This window comes from Haemaphysalis longicornis, unplaced genomic scaffold, assembly GCF_048455015.1.
Source record: "Haemaphysalis longicornis isolate Haplotype H1 unplaced genomic scaffold, Haemaphysalis longicornis Haplotype H1 scaffold_17, whole genome shotgun sequence".
NCBI classification, from domain to species: Eukaryota; Metazoa; Arthropoda; class Arachnida; order Ixodida; family Ixodidae; genus Haemaphysalis; species Haemaphysalis longicornis.
Window position 1 is genome coordinate 7,855,553 of NW_027526276.1, and position 15,229 is coordinate 7,870,781.

The 15,229-nt window shown below is 45.8% G+C and overlaps 1 protein-coding gene across 2 annotated transcripts; it reads left to right on the forward strand.

Annotated features, from left to right (window-relative positions):
* Positions 1–581: 581 nt before the first annotated feature.
* On the forward strand, positions 582–13,398 carry LOC144166408 (uncharacterized). Of its 2 annotated transcripts, XM_077695932.1 has the most exons (3): positions 582–878; positions 12,158–12,485; positions 12,541–13,398. In XM_077695932.1, the coding sequence occupies exons 1-3, from the start codon at positions 824–826 to the stop codon at positions 12,635–12,637; spliced, it is 480 nt and encodes a 159-aa protein (XP_077552058.1). In that variant the 5' UTR covers positions 582–823; the 3' UTR covers positions 12,638–13,398. The 2 variants fall into 2 exon arrangements, 1 of the variants encoding a protein (XP_077552058.1); XR_013321669.1 differs by lacking the exons at positions 12,158–12,485; positions 12,541–13,398 and adding an exon at positions 2,279–2,610.
* Positions 13,399–15,229: the final 1,831 nt, after the last annotated feature.

Below are 15,229 nucleotides of genomic sequence, written 5' to 3' on the forward strand. Positions count from 1 at the left end.
ATTAATGCAGAGCAATGTGTTTTCGTGTGCGCGTTGCCAGCATATGTATTTGTATACTGCCGAAATTTCGCTGAATTTCGTTCAGCGGTTTTAAAGTTATTTTGGTCTACATATGGCAGTTTACACGTACACATGGGTTTTCTGGTGTAACTTTTCTGCGTTGCTGCTGAAGACGAAGTTTCAATATTTTCACACATCAAACTTGAAGACCTCCTTTACTTAGTTACGTTCAATGCTTGCGCTGTGATAAATAGAACACGTATAAACTGTTACTGAAATTGGCTGATTTTCATCACGCCGGCCGAAGCGCTCAAACGCGCCTATTTACGTACACACACGGAACTCCAAAAAGTGCGTTACATGGAATATACGTCGATGTCATATCTTTATAACATTACCAAGTAAATGTACAATTAACCCTTTTTTATTCCTGTAGCGACAATTTTACAGCCATAACAACGTTGCAGTTTTATGTGGCGCCATCCAGTGTCGAAAGTGTAAAGCTACTTCGTTACGTTTCAGCTTTCTGCTACCGATGGCGCGGCCAAACGCACAATTCGAGGGAGCCTCAAGGCGGTACATTCAGGCTCCCCAGACTTTTCGCCTCTTCTTTGTCGTGGTGCCGATACCCGATACTGCCGATACTCGTTCAGTTTTTGTCGCCACGCCGTGCGGTCTGTGCGAACTTCGGTGGTAGCAAATTTGCTCGGTATCTCTGGGCATTCTGCACCGCCGTTGTCCGGTGGAGTACAGCGGTGCGACGTTTTGTGATCTGCGATGGGTAACACCCGTAAAACGCCAAAACGTTTGATAAGGCGTAAAAATGCATCACAAAGTCGCCGAGCGCAAGCGAGAGCGGCCGCAGCTTCCTCATGCAAGTAAGGATTTTCGTTTTGTGTTCATTGCACGCAATCTCGCGCTAACGCGCTGCGAGTGTTATTTCTGTTCAGCCTTTGTTGTGTTCTGGCGGAATATGAGGGTCCGCATGAGGGTTCGCATGTGTTGGGGATGTGAAACAGCGCGCTTAGTTCTTACCACGATTTTGACCGGCGTGGGGCTGCTAGTTTTACCTTTCAATGCTAAAAGCTCTGGGTGGTTTGTTATTCGGAGCCTAGCCACCGCTTGCTGCCACCGCTTGCACTTTTATTCGCGGCCCCTTCCCATTGCATGTGGCCCGGCCACCAATGCCTGGCCGTAAAAATGCAGAAGGTAGCCATATATGGTTGGCGTCTCGCTGGCGTCGTGAAATCCCCCCCCTACCCGTCGTGAACTAACCTGGCTCGCTCGCCGGCGCGCGCCCCGGCGTGCCCTGAAAACTCTCCGTCGTCGCTGCCGTAGCCGTAACATCTAGGCGTCGTGAAATAGCCGTACTCGCTCCTGCCGTACCCGTAAAAGCTACGCGTTGTGAAATAGTCGTACTTACGCCTCTGCTTACGGACGTTGTAGTTGGGTGTTGAAATCTTGCCGAGCTCTGTTTTTTTTTTTTTTTTTTTGACGCATTTAGAACTTTTGTAATAACTATACTTCACGCCCGCCTTACAACTCAGTTGGCTAGAGCAGTCGATTTTGGTTTTACCCAACCGGCTGAACCGCTACGGCTCACTGAAGCCAAGGCCGACGCAGCCAACGCTAGGGTTACGTCCGATAATCTGTAATTATTATAAGTGACTATGGCTGCACAAAGCTAGTCTGTAAATTTTTTTGTAACCATTTACTTTTGATGAATCAACTTTAACTTTCAAACTTAAAAAAACAAGCGGTTTTGCCTTTGCATAAATATCAAGAAAGACTGTTTTCTGTTCATATTGCCAAGCAGGCTTGGGGTAGCAGCTTGGAGTTCCTTCCGTACTTAGCTAGAGGTAGTCCGACCATTTATAATTACTAAATAGTGATTACTAATTAACAACGACCCTGGTGGTGTGAGGAAGCGGTGTGTTCGGTTGGATAAAAATCAACAGATTGCTCTCACGGAGAGTTGCGTTCCTCCTGAACAGAACTTTAGTGACAGCTGCCGTTCCGCAACATTAGCATTCCTTATCGTTCCGTCTGGACGGAACGCTAGAAAATGCCTTTTTTGTAGTGCTCTTTTGTTCACCTTATCCATAAGCTCCTCCTTTCTTTATCTGGGAACTAGGCGATACAGGTTTTCTGCCCAATTATGGGGTTGCGTCGGGGGTTTTATGTACATTTGCACATTTATATGTTTCCTGACATTTTGTTTTTTCTTGCGATGCATTTTGCTGGTGCACATGTAGTAAAGAGACATTGTGTTTTACAGAAAACGTGCTGAAAATATGCACAAAGCAGTGCCTCTGATGAACACCAACACTGCAACCATCACGGCTGATTCCATCATCACGGCTTTCTCACCCTGTTGTCCCATCCCTGTATTTGATAACCATTATGTTATATTTTTGTCTTTTCAGCTTGCTGTAAGATACAAAGGTCTTTTGCCAGTTTGTGTGCCTCTGTAGGGCTCATGACTTTTGCTTAGTGCAAATAAAGGCCTTTGTTGTTACCCTTGCTTGTTGATTTTTGTTTTGCAAAGTTTTCAGGAAAAGCAGCTGAGTTCGGTATGCCAGGAAACAACATGCAACCGCGAGAGGAACATTTACCCGCCGAAAGCCATTGTCAACGAAACTGGTTCCTATTTCGTGCAAAACCTTCATGTAGTTAGCATGTTCAGTAACCTTGTTCATTTCAAGCAAGTGAAGAAATTTGTGTACCATTGCGCGTTGATTGGCAAGCACATCTTTCTTCTGATGAACTTATTGTAACATTACATAGCCGAGAGTATTTCAAAAGTAAATAAAAGTTCCTTCGCAGCAGCTTTGGCGAATCTCTGCCTCCTGCATCCGAGTATGCCAGCTTTCTTTTTTTTTATTCACATTCCAAGCGCAGCAAAGTTTGTATGGAGGCAGCGGCGTTGGAAGTTTTGTCTCCAATAAACAGCTGTGTCAGTGCCTGTACTGTTGCAGTTCGACCTCACGTGTGACCTCAAAACGTGTGACCTCAGTTTGCTGGGAAAGGTGGCATCTAACTTTGTTGGCAGAGCAAAATTATGCAATGATCTTGGCGCTGTAATGACCCCGTTGCTGGACGGAAAATTTTCATTCAACCAAGCACATGCAATATAATTACTGATTAGCTCATTCCTGTCAGATCGAATGCAATCTCTGGAAAATTTGGTGACTGGGTGATGGCACCATAAATAGCCGATGGTGGTGGTCAGTGGCGTAGCAAGAAATTTATTTCGGGGGGGGGGGGGGGGGGTTGCGCCCCAACCCTAATGCGTGTATATATATATATATATATATATATATATATATATTAGCGAATCAGAAAATGGGAAATGAGGGGCTCCGTGAAATAAGACAGAAAATAAGGGTTGGCAGTCAAGAAAACCTCGGAAAGCAAAGGGGAGGTTGTGGTGGGTCATAGAAATAGATGAAGAATTTTTTTTTAGTCGAAAAGAAAGTGGTGAAAAGAAAGTCGAAAAGAAAGAATCCCACCCGGCGGGCTTTTTTTCACCACTTTCTTTTCGACTAAAAAAAAAAATTCTTCATCTATTTCTATGACCCACCACAACCTCCCCTTTGCTTTCCGAGGTTTTCTTGACTGCCAACCCTTATTTTCTGTCTATATATATAAATATATAATATATATATATATATATATATATATATATATATATATATATATATATATATATATATATATATATATATATATATATATATATATATATAATTGGTAGTTTTTACAGGACAACATTCAACATTACATGGTGACTAAACAGCGCAGAAGACGAAACACAGAGAAGAGCAAAAACAGGACGAGCGCTGGCTATCAACTGGGGTTTATTGGAAAAGAAACATATTTATATACAAGGTCACAAGTAAAAAGCGCGTGCACTCCGTTGGTATCACCTCAGACAATCAGAAAAAGAGTGAACAAGCAGAATCAAAACCTTTATCGGCAATCAAGAAAAGCTACTTCTTTCTCTTGCAAACATACTGAGGCATGACTAATGCAAGCGTCACCGAGCTTTTTTATGTGTGAAGCCTCTATTATTTCACGTTTACGCTGATTAGAATGATTAAAAAGAATGACAGTTTTATCAAGTATGGGCTCGCATGAAGGCGTGGAGCATGACCGACAGTGTTCTGACATGTGGGACGTCGGCGTTCCCTTCAACGCATTGAAGTGTTCTCTTAAACGTACATTAATACAACGGCCCGTCTGGCCGACGTATACCCGTCCACATGATAACGGTATTTGGTAAACAACACAAATACAACAAGTGACATACTTATTATTGTGTTTAACCGAGCAATCTTTATAGTTATTGGCGCCGGAACCTTGCTTCTTTCGGTTAACTAAAGCACACACTCTACCGAGTTTATTTGGGGCAGATATGGCAACCTGCACCCCATATCTAGACGCTATCTTCTTCAACCTATGGGTGGTCCGGTGAATATACGGAACAACAGCATACTTTTTTCGTTGATCTGGTTCCCTCTGAGTGGCGGGCTTTTCACACCCTTTTACTACTTTGACCAGTTTATTACACGCTGAGGCCAAGGCACAGTTTGGAAAACCCGCCTCCGTAAGTTTTTTTACCTGTTCTTTAAAACTGGAGCCCATTGAGTGCACACAAGATTTAAACAGGGCAGAACGTAGGCTAGAGAACGCTATAGAGTTTTTCACAAGTTTACTATGGCCTGACTTATAGTTTAACAAGGGCTTAACTGATCTGGGGGCGAATTTCCAGCAAACATGTTCTTCGCCGAATTTTAGGGAGAGGTCAAGAAATTGAATGCAATTTTCTTTCATTACTTCAAATGTGTACTTAAGTCCCATACCATTTTCTTTAAATACTTTCAGTATATCCGCAATACTGCGGAGAATGGAACACTTATCAACAAACACAATATAATCATCGACATACCTGTACACTTTTTTAACCTTGCCCGACAATTCTCTCTCTAAGGCACGATCAACCTTACACAGAAAAATGTCACTTAATAATGGAGCCACCTTCGAGCCAATGCACACACCCGACTTCTGTAGAAAAATACCATCATTGAAACCAACAAACGTAGAATTCAAATAAAAAGAGAGCAGTTCTAGAAAGGATTCCACACTTATTCCACTACAATTTCTGAAGGCCAATTCGTCATTATCGACCTTAATACATTCTTCCACTGCAACCAAAAGGGGGTTCTGAGGCAACGAGTAGTACATGTCTTCAACGTCGATGCTAAAGGCTCCGATATTAGCAAGATGTTCATTTTCTAAATACTCTATTATCGTTTCTGAGTTCTTGACGAGAAAAGGCTGGGCAAGATTCAGAGACATAAGACATTTCTGCAAGTACGCGGACACGTGAATCTGCCAAGTGGCCCTCTCAGACACGACGGCGCGGAAAGGAATGTCGGTTTTATGGGTTTTGGCGGTAAAGAAGACCTCTAGATTTAATTTCGGGGCTTTTTTAACATATTGGGCTACACTCTCGAGGTTCAGATCCTCAAGTAGGGACAAGGCTTGCTGTTTCTTTTCCGCCAGGTTAACGCTCATCTTCTTAAAGTTCTTATCCACGGCAGACATGGCCTTCTCTTGATACTTTCCTTCAGGTAAAACAAAGAAAAAGCCTTCCTTATCAGATACAAGGGCGCGAAGATCGTGAGAAACCAAGTACTCTGCTAACGGTTTTACAGGGTTGCGCTTCCGAGGTTCTCCCGACGAGCGGGCAAAGGCTTCCACACACTCATTTACACACCTGCTTCGTTCATCCTCATCGGCGTGTCTGCTGATTCCTCTGGCCAAGACGACTTTGTCGACGGGCTGAAGCCGAGGTTCAAAGCAGAACTTGGGGCCCAACTCCAGCTCTCGGCGATGGCGGTCGGGCAGTTCAACTTCACCGAGAGTGAGTAGGCGGCCTTGCGTGAGATGCGCTTTTTCCTTTTTCGGTAGGGAGGAACGCACCGCTTGCCACAGGAACTCGGTTGTCTGGTCGATCGTTGTGCACCAACCCCTATATTCACGGTCACGGGATCGCCCGCCGCAGTGAGTCTTAAGGCAATCCCGAAAGAATCGGGCTTGCCTACGCCACTCCTCCGAGAACATTCTGCAGTAACGCCTGGAGCGAGCAGGAGTGGGTTGCAGCCATCCGCACACTCGCTGGACGTCTTCTGGACAGGACCCGATCCTTAAATGCCAAGAGGCGATGCGCGCTTTTACATTGCACGCGGCAATGAGCGAAGCTAGGTTTGCAGGATTAGAGGGATCGAAGGTTAAACACTGAAAAGAGCCCGTTGAAAATGAAATGAACTGCAGCAGGATGGAAAGTTGGGCGAGTTGGTGTTGCGACATGGTGACTAAACAGCGCAGAAGACGAAACACAGAGAAGAGCAAAAACAGGACGAGCGCTGGCTATCAACTGGGGTTTATTGGAAAAGAAACATATTTATATACAAGGTCACAAGTAAAAGGGAACGCCGTTGAAGCGTTGAAGGGAACGCCGACGTCCCACATGTCAGAACACTGTCGGTCATGCTCCACGCCTTCATGCGAGCCCATACTTGATAAAACTGTCATTCTTTTTAATCATTCTAATCAGCGTAAACGTGAAATAATAGAGGCTTCACACATAAAAAAGCTCGGTGACGCTTGCATTAGTCATGCCTCAGTATGTTTGCAAGAGAAAGAAGTAGCTTTTCTTGATTGCCGATAAAGGTTTTGATTCTGCTTGTTCACTCTTTTTCTGATTGTCTGAGGTGATACCAACGGAGTGCACGCGCCTTTTACTTGTGACCTTGTATATAAATATGTTTCTTTTCCAATAAACCCCAGTTGATAGCCAGCGCTCGTCCTGTTTTTGCTCTTCTCTGTGTTTCGTCTTCTGCGCTGTTTAGTCACCATGTCGCAACACCAACTCGCCCAACTTTCCATCCTGCTGCAGTTCATTTCATTTTCAACGGGCTCTTTTCAGTGTTTAACCTTCGATCCCTCTAATCCTGCGAACCTAGCTTCGCTCATTGCCGCGTGCAATGTAAAAGCGCGCATCGCCTCTTGGCATTTAAGGATCGGGTCCTGTCCAGAAGACGTCCAGCGAGTGTGCGGATGGCTGCAACCCACTCCTGCTCGCTCCAGGCGTTACTGCAGAATGTTCTCGGAGGAGTGGCGTAGGCAAGCCCGATTCTTTCGGGATTGCCTTAAGACTCACTGCGGCGGGCGATCCCGTGACCGTGAATATAGGGGTTGGTGCACAACGATCGACCAGACAACCGAGTTCCTGTGGCAAGCGGTGCGTTCCTCCCTACCGAAAAAGGAAAAAGCGCATCTCACGCAAGGCCGCCTACTCACTCTCGGTGAAGTTGAACTGCCCGACCGCCATCGCCGAGAGCTGGAGTTGGGCCCCAAGTTCTGCTTTGAACCTCGGCTTCAGCCCGTCGACAAAGTCGTCTTGGCCAGAGGAATCAGCAGACACGCCGATGAGGATGAACGAAGCAGGTGTGTAAATGAGTGTGTGGAAGCCTTTGCCCGCTCGTCGGGAGAACCTCGGAAGCGCAACCCTGTAAAACCGTTAGCAGAGTACTTGGTTTCTCACGATCTTCGCGCCCTTGTATCTGATAAGGAAGGCTTTTTCTTTGTTTTACCTGAAGGAAAGTATCAAGAGAAGGCCATGTCTGCCGTGGATAAGAACTTTAAGAAGATGAGCGTTAACCTGGCGGAAAAGAAACAGCAAGCCTTGTCCCTACTTGAGGATCTGAACCTCGAGAGTGTAGCCCAATATGTTAAAAAAGCCCCGAAATTAAATCTAGAGGTCTTCTTTACCGCCAAAACCCATAAAACCGACATTCCTTTCCGCGCCGTCGTGTCTGAGAGGGCCACTTGGCAGATTCACGTGTCCGCGTACTTGCAGAAATGTCTTATGTCTCTGAATCTTGCCCAGCCTTTTCTCGTCAAGAACTCAGAAACGATAATAGAGTATTTAGAAAATGAACATCTTGCTAATATCGGAGCCTTTAGCATCGACGTTGAAGACATGTACTACTCGTTGCCTCAGAACCCCCTTTTGGTTGCAGTGGAAGAATGTATTAAGGTCGATAATGACGAATTGGCCTTCAGAAATTGTAGTGGAATAAGTGTGGAATCCTTTCTAGAACTGCTCTCTTTTTATTTGAATTCTACGTTTGTTGGTTTCAATGATGGTATTTTTCTACAGAAGTCGGGTGTGTGCATTGGCTCGAAGGTGGCTCCATTATTAAGTGACATTTTTCTGTGTAAGGTTGATCGTGCCTTAGAGAGAGAATTGTCGGGCAAGGTTAAAAAAGTGTACAGGTATGTCGATGATTATATTGTGTTTGTTGATAAGTGTTCCATTCTCCGCAGTATTGCGGATATACTGAAAGTATTTAAAGAAAATGGTATGGGACTTAAGTACACATTTGAAGTAATGAAAGAAAATTGCATTCAATTTCTTGACCTCTCCCTAAAATTCGGCGAAGAACATGTTTGCTGGAAATTCGCCCCCAGATCAGTTAAGCCCTTGTTAAACTATAAGTCAGGCCATAGTAAACTTGTGAAAAACTCTATAGCGTTCTCTAGCCTACGTTCTGCCCTGTTTAAATCTTGTGTGCACTCAATGGGCTCCAGTTTTAAAGAACAGGTAAAAAAACTTACGGAGGCGGGTTTTCCAAACTGTGCCTTGGCCTCAGCGTGTAATAAACTGGTCAAAGTAGTAAAAGGGTGTGAAAAGCCCGCCACTCAGAGGGAACCAGATCAACGAAAAAAGTATGCTGTTGTTCCGTATATTCACCGGACCACCCATAGGTTGAAGAAGATAGCGTCTAGATATGGGGTGCAGGTTGCCATATCTGCCCCAAATAAACTCGGTAGAGTGTGTGCTTTAGTTAACCGAAAGAAGCAAGGTTCCGGCGCCAATAACTATAAAGATTGCTCGGTTAAACACAATAATAAGTATGTCACTTGTTGTATTTGTGTTGTTTACCAAATACCGTTATCATGTGGACGGGTATACGTCGGCCAGACGGGCCGTTGTATTAATGTACGTTTAAGAGAACACTTCAATGCGTTGAAGGGAACGCCGACGTCCCACATGTCAGAACACTGTCGGTCATGCTCCACGCCTTCATGCGAGCCCATACTTGATAAAACTGTCATTCTTTTTAATCATTCTAATCAGCGTAAACGTGAAATAATAGAGGCTTCACACATAAAAAAGCTCGGTGACGCTTGCATTAGTCATGCCTCAGTATGTTTGCAAGAGAAAGAAGTAGCTTTTCTTGATTGCCGATAAAGGTTTTGATTCTGCTTGTTCACTCTTTTTCTGATTGTCTGAGGTGATACCAACGGAGTGCACGCGCTTTTTACTTGTGACCTTGTATATAAATATGTTTCTTTTCCAATAAACCCCAGTTGATAGCCAGCGCTCGTCCTGTTTTTGCTCTTCTCTGTGTTTCGTCTTCTGCGCTGTTTAGTCACCATGTCGCAACACCAACTCGCCCAACTTTCCATCCTGCTGCAATTCAACATTACATTTTAACACATTTGAAAGACAAGAAAACATCCAGCAATAAAAATTTCTGGGGGTTTGAACCCCCCAAACCTCCCCCCCCCTGGCTACGCCACTGGTGGTGGTAAAAACGTTTGCGCAAAGAAAATAAATGTTACGAAAACTAAGGTTAGGTGCACGATTTGAACCTATGCTAGGGTATGCCCGTCCAGTCCCACACGCGTCCCTTGCACCACGACTAATTAGATCTTACTCACTACAAGGTGAAACGGGAAAGCCCGGCCCCGTCCACTGAGCCGCCACGGCCGCAGAGCGCCGTAGAGCGCTCTGCGGCCGTGGAGCGCCGTAGAGCGCCGCGTACCTCCCGTTGCGGCCAGAGAGTCGTGGGTTCGAGACCGGGCATGGCCTAAGTATTTTTTTTATAGTAGAGTGCGGACGCCGACGCCGCGGGACATAGACCCGAGCAAGAGATGCTTCGCATCTAAAATAGAAAAGCCCCCCCCCCCCCCCCCCACCCACATCGATGTGGCAATGTCAACAAGCTGTTCGGGAGATACTATCAGTTGTCTTGTTCAATGAAACGATTCATTCAAAACAAAATGGAAATTGGAAATTAGCTTCTCCGCAAGTGTATATATGCTCGGTAAAATAAACTCTGAACAACGGTATCAACATAAAATACAACAATACTTTCCTAAATTTAGGCTTTGATTTCTACCTGGAGAGTGAAGCTACGACGTAGCAGTCTTCCTATACAGTGTTTTTTTTTCTTTTTGAATAAAAGGCAACCCTGTAGAAAGTGGAAGGAAGAACGCCGAGCGGCCCAAACAATTCGCTATATGCCATAGCTATTCTCATAGCTATGGTACCACAGACATATTGTGCTGAAGTGAACAATCGAAGTGCCATAACAACGCTTTATTCGAACCATCTTCCCCTGCCCATATTCCCAGATAGATCAACAGGGCCGCTTGGCCTCCTTTCTGAAATAAAGTCATCCTTCTCCTCTCAAACACTTTCAAAACGCCATCAGCAAACAACTACAAAGAGCCGCGACCAGGCTCCCATTCAGAGGGACTTCCTCAGATAGGGAGGGGGGTGTCGTGGGTTGCGGAGGTGAATTCGCTACGGTATTGTGGAAGGGAGGGGGGGGGGGTGCTTGTAGGCTCGGCAGGTTCAGCTTTTCTCCAATTTATGTGCAGCGAGAATTCTTTTTTTCTTGAAGTAAAAAAAAAACACTGTTTACCGTGTTGACTCGCGGTGTCCTGCCTAGAGTTCATACAAGAAGCTGCGTGCGCCTAACTCACCGTGAAGGAAACCCGCAGGGGCCTGGCGGTTCCACCTGGCCCTAAGCCCCCTTCACGGTGCATTAGGCGGACTGTTCACAACGATGTAGCCTCCACAATGCTGTACGCAGCTTCTGGTATGAGCTACCACGCACGAGCTAAGGAAGAACGCAACAAGGGTGAGCACTGACTCGAAACGGGAGCTTATAAGTAGTTATAATCGCATTTGAAAATGGGAAAAAAAATCTGTTCGGTGTTCCCGCTAATGGGTTAGTATTCTGCCTTCCGACCAAGAGAGAAACTACATAGTGCAAGCAGGCCAAACAAACGCAGAAAGGCTTTAGTTGATGGTGTCGCGTGTTTCGATCTTTTTTTTTATATGTATAATAATTCTGAGCAGCATGTTCTGGCGTCGACAGAGAAGCCAACATTGCCGCCGTGCATACGTCGAGGGTGTTGATGAATGAGCAAGTGGAAAACCGCCGTGGAAAACAACCCCCATAAACCTAACAGCAGCGTATATTTACTTTCCCCCCGCCAAATAAAAATAAAACAAGAACACATCGTCGCGTGTCGCCAAGAGTCCGACCCTCAATCTTGGCCGATTCGTTTCACCCGGCGTGACCAAAGCTAGCGTTTTGGCAGAACTCTTTACGCAGACGGCGCTATTGTTCTCTACATCTGGAAGCAAGTTAGTTCGCTCCTCCAGCACCAACATCCTGTTGAAAGGTTAGGATAAGTGGAACCAGAAGCAAGGGAGAGGAACACAAGAACAAGAGGGGTAGCCAGCTGTCTTTGGAAGTTCAGCCTGACACAGGTGTAGGGCAGCGACAGCACCGTGAATAGAGATTTCACTGGTAAAAAAAGAAAAGACAGGTGGCCTCACAAAAATAATAATCATAATAAATCTATAACATGGAAGCGTGTGGACCGAAAACCCGTGACATGCTGAGGTGCAAAGTGATGAACAGAGGTAAAAACGAAGCAACCTGCCGTATAGTGACTTACTGTGAACAGAACAAAAAACGCCATGAACGAGAACGAAATCAACGGAAACGCGAAGAACAGAATCAAAGGATTTGTGGAGACAAATTTATACCCATCACAAAAATATAAATGGCACCGAATAGTCCGTACACGGAAGTGTCCGGGTCCCGCGTAATTAGTTGCCTGAGAAACCTCCGCCACATGGAGCCCAGGGTCGTCCTGATGATCGGCACCAACGACCTGCGTCTGGTATGCACAACAGATGCAATTCTGCCTCTGAGCTAAGGGTATGCTCAGAATTTCTGCATCAACACTGCCATTTTCATTCTTCTTTTTTTCACAGGCCAGAACCATGGACGACGCGTACCAATTGATTGCGGATTTGGAGGTCGTATTGGCGCTGTTACTCGGACGCGGATGTGGTGTTGTCGTGATGACGCTGCCGCCGGTGGCCCGCGCTGCGCGGTCCAGCTCCCACTGGCGAATTCTGAATGCCGTGAACGCGTGGATCCTCGGGCTGACTATGGGTACTATGTCTCTCTTTACGACAGTTTGCGGCAGAGAATAACCTGTTCGTTGCGCTACTTTCACGCAGACGGAGTCGTTGCTCTTGAAATCCATCGCCTCTTTGTGCTGGGCAGACGTCGTGTCCGCTATTGCCTGTACGAGCGGTAAGTTGCTCCGGCTACATTGGTTGTAGTGTAATCAACACTGACACATTTACAGGCGGATGGGGTCGGACCGGCGGCTGGACATGGTGCACTGGAACGAAGAGGCGATGGGTCGTGTGACGATGGTGCTGAGGGACGTGATCGGCGCCTGAACACACCCTCCTCCTCTTCTCAGCAAAAAAAAAAAAAAAAAAAAACGGATAAGTATCAGTTGCACTGCTTTCAAAAGAACTCGATTATTTCGCAATCTGTTCATACGTAATTTCACACCGACCATACATTTAGGACTCAATTTTCGTTGCAAAAGCACGTAGACTCGAAATTTGTTTGTTTATTTTATCCTTTACCTAGTGATTTTTTTTTTCAATTTCACTTCTATGTCCTTTTTCCCCTTCAGGTATGCATAAACTTCCTTAGTACGTAGAAAAAATATTTTTATAGCTGAACTAAGTGTCCTGACCGCCATTTCACCATTTCGTTTTGCTGGCCGCATCCGGCATGATTATTTCAAGCGTAGTTATAAATAATCAAAATTAGTCCCGAGAACACCCCATTGTATTGACGAAACATTCCCGTGATATTTTATAACGCGCGTTTTGCTATTGCACTAGCATCACTGCCCCATTGCAGGTTAGCTTGGCTCTTCTTATAGATCATTTGTTTTTGCTCATAGCGTGCACATATCTCACCCATTCTTTTTTTCCTTTTTTACAGCGGAGTTCGGCCACGGCCAACTCCCACCGGGAAGCAAGGGTGGGTTGAAAAGCAATTTCCTGCGATCTCCTGCGCTTGCCTGTGCGAGCTGAAGCCGCTGAGCGACGTATATGCTGAAGCTGATATGGTCTTCGCACTTCGCCCCCCCCCCCCTCTCATACCACCAGCTGCAATATTTATGTTGGAAGCTAAATAAATATTTCCTCTGACTCGGCGTGCTATGCTCAGTTTCATCCGGTGTAAAGCCGTGATTGCAGTGCAAAGCATGTAGGCTGAAAGGTTCTACGAAATGTTGACTGCCGCAGTGAGATGTTGGTTATATTTTCGAGGCGATCACGTGGGATGCCACAAAGACATGTGATGTCGGAAAAAAAATTTCGAACAGTAGCACCAGGATAAATTCAACAGCGCACCTGTCGCTTCCTTTGATCGGACAAAATGCTTTCGGCATCTTTTGACCTCTATCTTGAACATGCATGATGAATTACGTTTGGTGCCGGAAGGCAAGAATAGAAGACAGGCCATCTGATACTTGCGCATATGGCGCAGTCTATTATATTTGCAGTATTATGTATGTAATACGATAAAAAAACTTTTGTGCCAGACTTAGCTTGCAACCCATACCAGGGTCCAAAGGTGTTCTGATTCCGGCTAAAGTTGCCATGACATCAACACAGAGGACATTATTGCACAGCGGGAAAGACGAGGATAGAAGGAAATACGCAAGGCCCGTGCCGACGATTTAGCGGCGGTTCATTGAGAAAAACCGCCTGAAATATATCAAGAGACGCCGATAATTTTCACAATATCTCTTTCTTCATTCCTTTACACCGAGCTTTCTTTCTGCTCTTTTAGTAATGTGCGCTGGCAATCTTGGCGACATATGTATTGCTCATTCGTCCAACGTTTCACCCCAACAACAGTGAAACGTTTAGTTGATTATTCTGTTTTATTTGTGCTACGCGCGTGTACAGAGAAAAAGCTCTTCAGCGCGATTTCGGAGGCCGAGCGCCAAGCAACTCGCGGCGAGAAAGAAGGCAGGGCCAATCCAGCAACCCCCCACCCCCCCCCCCCTCCCCCCGTGCACGGCGGCGAACAGAATCGGTTGGTCATGGTTCAGGTTCGAACAAAAGGAGCGTCTCCCCTCGCGAATCGCAGGCGGAGGGGAGGGGACGCCGGTACGGGGAACATCGCGCCCGGAAAGCCTGTGCCGGTATTTTCGTCCGCCACGGGTGGGTGGCGTAGTCTGGTGGCAAACTCTGAACTAATTCCAACATGGCGGGTGTGGGACCGCCACCTTAACATCGGCGCTTTGCCTAGCTGAAGTGACGCGTAAGTTATTGTTAAAACGTGCATCTTATGTCTCCGCGAAGTATCAGCAGCTACATTTGAAGCTTCGGAAGCTGTGGTAAAAGCAAGATCAGTGGTCCGGATTTCAAGCATCTCGAAGTGAGGACTCCTCTAGCCACGACTAACCGTGGCGCTTGGGATTATTGGCACACTGATGCGAGTGAATACGACGAATTTCGCAGGCAGTGTGATCTCGAATACGTGCGATGTGCTTCGACAATCGACTGAACTTGCAATGACCCCTGCGTGCCTTCGGCAGGTATCGGGCGTGCATACTCTTCGAGATAGTGCAGCACCACAGAGACGTGCGCTTTTCGCCACAGGATACCCCTCCACGTTTTGCTGTGCGAATGCATTGTCAACGGATCAAGGTTCACCAAGGCAAGCATTCCAGCTAAATATTGACTTTCCATTTTAATTCTCTCACGTTCTCTCGCGTTTTGCTGTTTAAATAAATCAGGTTCAAGAAATATTTGTTTGCTTGTGTTTTAATGGTCCTAACTAGTATAAGGAACGAATTTTCGAACGGTTATTATCCATGCTCGTTTAATAGTTTTTTTTTCTATACGGGAGAATAAATTTGCTTTCATGAACAGATTGAGCGTCATTGACGGAACGCGATGATGGGACGCGATTTGGCCCTGCTTCAGAAGCACGGCCAAATCAGCTGAAAAGTGCCC

Excerpts from the sequence above, each read along its gene's own strand:
- LOC144166408 (XM_077695932.1), top strand. The coding sequence starts at position 824 with ATGCATCACAAAGTCGCCGAGCGCAAGCGAGAGCGGCCGCAGCTTCCT. Across the intron at positions 879-12,157 it reads GCCGCAGCTTCCTCATGCAA|GCCAGAACCATGGACGACGC; the intron begins GTAAGGATTTTC and ends TTTTTTTCACAG. Across the intron at positions 12,486-12,540 it reads CGCTATTGCCTGTACGAGCG|GCGGATGGGGTCGGACCGGC; the intron begins GTAAGTTGCTCC and ends ACACATTTACAG.